Below are 5,881 nucleotides of genomic sequence, written 5' to 3'. Positions count from 1 at the left end.
AGAAAGAAAGAAAGAAAGAAAGAAAGAAAGAAAGAAAGAAAGAAAGAAAGAAAGAAAGAAAGAAAGAAAGAAAGAAAGAAAGAAAGAAAGGAAGAAAGGAAGAAAGAAAGGAAGAGGACGAAAGAAAGGAAGAAAAAGAGAAAAAAGAGAAAGAAAAAGGAGAAAGAAAGAAAAAGGAGAAAGAAATAGAGAAATAAATAAATGAGAAAAAGAAATGGAGAAAGAAAAGGAGAAAAAGAAAAAAGGAGAGAGAAAAAAAGAGAAATAAAGGAGAAAGAAATGGAGAAAAAGTGAAAAGGACAAAGAGGGAAAAGAGGAGGAAAAGGGAAGGAAAAAAGGAGGAAAAGAGGAAGGAGGAAAAGAGGAAGGAGGAAAAGAGGAGGGAAAGAAGGAGAGTAAGAAGAAGAGAGTAAAGTAAGGTGAAGGAGATGATGGAGGGGGTGAGAAAGAGCTCAAGGACGGATAGAGCAGAGAGCTTAGAGAGAGTGGAGAGGGAGGGACGGAGAGAAGAGAGCCAGAAGGGAATGGAGAGAGCACAGGTAAAGAGCACGAGAAAAGAGTGCACAATTGAACGAACGGAAGAAATCAAAAAGGGGAGGAAGGGAAGAAAAAGAGGAGAAGAAAGAACAACAGAAAGCGATCACGAGTGTGAGGACACATGGGGGCCGTGCCCGCTGCAGCCGGGGGTCCCGTGCACCCCGGGGTCCCGGCCTCGCCCGCCCCGTCGTCCGTCGTCCCCGCGTCCCCCTGGGCGTCATCACGATATCCGCGGGGCCGACCTGTCGTTGGTGACGGTCCTGCGCAGGCGCACGCCGCGCCGGATGGCCACCAGCATGTCTTCGGCCGGGGGGTCCATGGCAGGCGCGGGGGGCGGCACGGGGGTCTCCTCCAGCGCGGTGGGGAAGGGGAATTGGCCTTCCCCCAGAGCGTGGGCACCAGCGACCAGCTCGCCGATCTTCTCCACCAAGCTGTGCCGGTTGGCAGCCAGCTGCTGGTCCTCCTCTTCATCGGCGGCCATCGGATGCGCCGCGCCGGCATAGACGGAGATCTCGGCCACGCCGCCGCCCCAGGCCGCGTTGGGGAGGCTCAAGCGTTTGGGCGACGCTTTGGCAAAATCCATTGGGTTGGGTGAGGCATCCTCGGCGTAAAACACGCACTCCTCGCTGCCCACCCGCGCCGGGCCGGCGTAGACGGGTGAATCGGGCACCGTTGGGGTCTTGACGGGGACGATGGGCGGGCGGATGGGGATGGGGCCAGCGTTGGAGAGGGTACGGCGGACCGAGGGTTTGGTGGAGGGCGTGCGGCGGATGGTGGCCACCCCCGGGGTGCTGCCGGCCGGCAGGTTGGTGCCGCTGGGCAGCCCGGCGGTGGAGGCGGGCCGCTTGGTCTGGATCATACGGCGGTAGTTCTGGGCAATGTTGCTGTTGCGAGGGATGGTTGAGGACTTGTCGAAGTCGCTCTGAGGGTCGCACTCCATGTCGCCGTTCACCGAGTAGCAGTCGTAGTCAGAACCTGGGGATGATGCAGCGTTAGCCAAGAAGGTGATGGGAGGCCTGACAAAGCTGCCAAGCCCAATTGCAGCCTTCAAACACCATTGTGGCCAGTCCCAAGCACCACTGTCAGAGTATGGTCACCGCCAAATCCAGCTGGCACCATTGCAATGCCAGCACAACCAGTACTGATCATTGCCATCCCAACATATCAGCATTCAAAGGCAACCATCACCACTGCAGAGCAGTCACCACCAGGCTAACACCATCACAACCAACCCCAATGATTGTCACTGTGACATGACCGCAGCCAGCCCCAAGTGCTGATGCCACCACGTGAGCACAAGCAAACCCAACCAACCCCATCGCAAGGTGACCACAGCCAGAGTTGTCATAGAATCACAACACCAAAGAAAGGTTTGGGTTGCAAGAAACCTTAAAGACCACCCAATTCCATCCCCCTGCCATGATCAGGGGCACCTACAATGGACCAGATGCCCAAAGCCCCATCCAGCCTGGTCCTGAGCACCTCCAGGGATGGAGCACCCACAGCTTCCTGGGCATCCTGTGCCAGTGCCTCACCACTCCCTGAAGGCCCCAACCAGCCCCAGCCATTGCCATCCTGTAATTGCAAACCCAACCACTGCAACTTGACCACAACCAGACCCAAACAATGCCACCAAAATGTGATTACAGACTCAGTCGTGACCATGACAATTGGGCTCAACCATCTCACAATCACAGCTAACCCCAAGCATCCCCACTGCAACGCAATCACAGCCACCCCAACCACTGTCATCACAACGTGCTCACAGCCAACCCAACCCCAAATGTCTCAGTGGTTCCTTGGCCTCCCACCACACCACTTTGTCCCATCCCAACCACCAGCCATCATCACCACCGTTGCACCACACCATCACCCCCACACAACGCTCAGTACAACCTGTTGTTTCCTATACCATGTGCCATGACACTACGCACACCGAGATCCCAACACACACATCCCAATCTGCCCAGCACCAGCCCTAAACCCGCAGCCACAGCCTGATCCTACACCAGCAGTTCACCCTTGTGGCCACCAGCCCACAGCTTCCCTCTCTAGGCTGTAATCCCAATGAGCATGCAACGCACCCCAACCCTTCAACAACCCATCCTGTGCAGGGTCAGCGGGATTGACACACGCTCACTTGGAAAATGTGAAATGCTTTGCATTGGGAATTGAATGCCTGGGTGGGAGCAGAGCTGCTGCTGTGGGTATATACGATGTGGGGAAGGCATCAGCTCAACACCCATGGGTGTCAGTGGTGCCATGGAAAGCTGTCTCTGTCCCATCTCATTGACTGGGTGAAGCTGTGGGATGCCCCACTGAGTACCTTGGGAAGGGATGGTGTCCTCGGAGCAGGATGGGGTGGTGGTCTGCGTGCTGTAGCCGCTGGAGTACTGCAGTGAGTCCCGGCTGCTCTTCTGGTGCTCCAGGCTCAGCCCCCGTGTCAGCACCATGGCCAGGTCGCTGGCGGCAGGGGACACCTCCTCGCCATGCTGTGGGGTCAAGGATTGTCAGCATCCTAAGGCATCCCTAGGAGCCCACCGCTCATCCCCATGACCACTACCTTGGCTGCAATGGTGGCCGGTGACATTCGAGGCCTGGGGGCATCCTCACTGCCCATGGCTGGGTACATGCCAGTGGCTGAGCCCATCTCGGCTTCCCGCAGGTGCTCCACGCGGTCCTTCCGCCGCTGTATGGTGCTGACCACGGGCTGGTCATAGGGGCTGGCCTTGGACCAATCCTGCAAGCAGCAAGGCACCAGGGATGATTCGGGGGAAAACGAGGTGTGGGGAATAGGGAGGTCCATGCCTAAGCTGGGAACCTTTCAGCACCTTGTCCTTCAAGCTGGGGGTGGCACCAACCTGGGATGCTCTGCCCCATGGGGGAACGCCTGGGGGTTCCCATCTTGGGGAGGAGAGGAAGAGGAAGATGGTGAAGTCTCCACCGTTTTGCTCTGGCAGAGTAAGGACTCACCGAGGTGGGGGAGCTGCACTCGCTGACCGACTGGCACGTCTCCGAGGCCTCTGAGGACGCCGAGCTGGAGGACTTCTGCCATGCCGCACGGTCCAGGAACAGCAGAGAATGAAGAAGGAGAGAACAGAGCCGGTGAGCTGGCACCATGCGGCTGCACCTCTGGCAGCATCAGCACCACCCTGGGGCCCTGGAGCATCCTTGGTACCAGGGAGGTGGCAGGGTGAGGGGAAAGCACTTCTCTGGGGATGCTAGCAATTGGCTCATTAAAAGGTTGCCACAATTTGGAAACAGTCTGTTTTCTTGCTATGGGGGTCAGAACTGTGCCCAGTCTACAGTGGTGAGGCACAAATGGGGCTTCTCTGTCCTTCTGCAGCATGGCCCATGGTGCTGCCTCCGAGTGGGGCAGGCACTCCCCAGTGTTTATCTCCTGTGACGCCTGGAAGTACCCGCTGGTGAACTGCGCCCACTCTACAGATGGGAAAACTGAGGCCCAGGAGCATCGTCCCCCTCTGTGACCCCTGTACCTGGCTGGTGATGTCTGAGGGCATCGGGGAGGGCGGTTTGGAGTAGGCGGCATCCTGGGAGATGAAGCCGGAGTCGTGCGAGGAGACGCTGGAGAGGCGCGTGCCGGCGCTGGCCGGTTGGGCCAGGCTGCGGTAGCGATAGGTGGAGCTGGGTGAGCAGGTCTGAGCCCCCCCGGGCCACGGGAGGCCACCCTTGGCACTGCTGACGCTGCTGGGGGGGCACACGGGGCACGGGGAGAGGGGCAGCAGGAGGACAAAGGAAGGAAAGGACAGTTTGAGACACAGGTTTGGCACGTGAGTCCATGGGGACAGTGCAAGCAGTGCATCCCCATCACCCCAGTCAGGGACAGAGCATGGCTGGGGAAACAAGGAACAAGGGTGTCAACCCCAGGGACAGGGGACATGCTGGTGAGCTCCATGCACCCTGCATCTCCCCCAGAACCCAAGGAGGGGGCATGCACTTGGCCACCCAACCCATCCCCATACCGCTATATCTCCACCCCAATGGCCCCCTCCCCATCCTTCTTCCTGCCCCGAGACCAGTTCCTCTGTGCTACTGGGGACGTGAAGGCCACCATTCATCTTCAGGGTGGACGACGCACCTGCACATGCTTGATTTGCGGGAGCTAGAGCTGCTGGGTGATGATGGAGGGGTCTGGTAGGACCAACTGTAGTCAGAGCCCTTCAGGTCCTTGATCACCTGTGGCAAGGAGCGGTTGGAGCCCCCCATGTAGCACTTGCCCCCCCATAACCCCTAGAACCCCGCGCACTGACCTGCTCGCTGGCAGGAGGCAGCTTGTGGGGCTCGGCGGTGAGCACCACCAGGTCGTCGATGATGCCCTGCAGGTGGGTGATCTCCCCCAACATGGTGAGCTCCCCGTTCTGTGGCCGGACAAGTGAGACAGCGTCAGCCCCCAGGTTACATGGGGACCCCAGAACCCCTGCGGGACCCCAGGGCTCACCACCACGGGCTGCAGGAAGGTGATGAAGGTGCAGAAGCGGCCCCGCTCCTCGATGAGTGCCTTGCGCACCGCCTGCTTCTCTGTCTCCTCCAGCAGCAGGTACATGTCGTTGACGTCCTGCAGCGCGTTGTCCAGCTGGGGCTGCAGGTCCCCTTTCCCTGCGGGGGACGCGGTGATGTCAGTCCCATATCCCCACGGACGAGCCCCTATGAGCTGCGGATGGATGGGGTGCTGTCCCCACGGATGGGGATGTCACCGAGGGGCCGTGAGCTGAGCTAGGCTAAAAGCAGGGCTGGATGGATGGACGGATGGACAGACAGACAGACAGACGGACGGACAGCCCTCAGCAAAGGGGGAGCCTGGGGATGGGGTAGGGTTTGGCTTCACCCAGTCCCAAGGGGAGACACAGATAAGGAAGCAGAGAGGGGCCGGGGCGGGGGCAGCGCTTCACTTACCCAGCAGCTCTGCGGGAAGGATGTGGAGGGGAGGAAAAGAGAAGGAGACAGAGAGAGAACGTGTGAAACGACAGCCGAGGTCCCCCCGTGCCCCAACCCCAAACCCTCACCCAGCTGACCCTTACGAGCCTTCTTCTGCAGCTTGAGTGTGTCGGAGGATTTCTTCTTGATCTCGTGGCGGGCTCGCTTGTACTCTGTGGGCACAGGGCACTGTGATGGGGTGGGACCCAAGCATCCCTCCTGGCACAGATCTGTCCTGTCCAGTCCCATCCAGTCCCATCCCGTCCCATCATGTCATGTCTCATTCCATTCCACCCCATCATGTCCCATTCTATTCCATCCCATCCCATCCCATCCCATCCCATCCCATCCCATCCCATCCCATCCCAACCCATCCCATCCCATCCCATCCCATCCCATCCCATCCCAT

At 58.7% G+C, this 5,881-nt stretch overlaps 1 protein-coding gene across 1 annotated transcript in view; it reads right to left on the bottom strand.

Annotated features, from left to right (window-relative positions):
• Positions 313–5,881, bottom strand: part of MTSS1L (MTSS1L, I-BAR domain containing) — an 11,946-nt gene continuing 6,377 nt past the window's right edge. Inside the window, exons 6-14 of the mRNA XM_021408881.1 lie at positions 5,562–5,645; positions 4,997–5,154; positions 4,809–4,916; positions 4,637–4,734; positions 4,035–4,245; positions 3,511–3,585; positions 3,101–3,277; positions 2,864–3,029; positions 313–1,512 (exon numbers count right to left, since the gene is read on the bottom strand). Coding sequence (XP_021264556.1) covers positions 758–1,512; positions 2,864–3,029; positions 3,101–3,277; positions 3,511–3,585; positions 4,035–4,245; positions 4,637–4,734; positions 4,809–4,916; positions 4,997–5,154; positions 5,562–5,645 — 1,832 coding nt within the window. The 3' untranslated portion in view covers positions 313–757. The remainder of the gene's footprint in view (positions 1,513–2,863; positions 3,030–3,100; positions 3,278–3,510; positions 3,586–4,034; positions 4,246–4,636; positions 4,735–4,808; positions 4,917–4,996; positions 5,155–5,561; positions 5,646–5,881) is intronic.

Source organism: Numida meleagris, chromosome 10 (assembly GCF_002078875.1).
Source record: "Numida meleagris isolate 19003 breed g44 Domestic line chromosome 10, NumMel1.0, whole genome shotgun sequence".
Lineage (NCBI taxonomy): Eukaryota > Metazoa > Chordata > Aves > Galliformes > Numididae > Numida > Numida meleagris.
The sequence above is the reverse complement of the archived record's forward strand: the minus strand, read 5'-3'. Positions and strand labels throughout refer to the sequence as shown.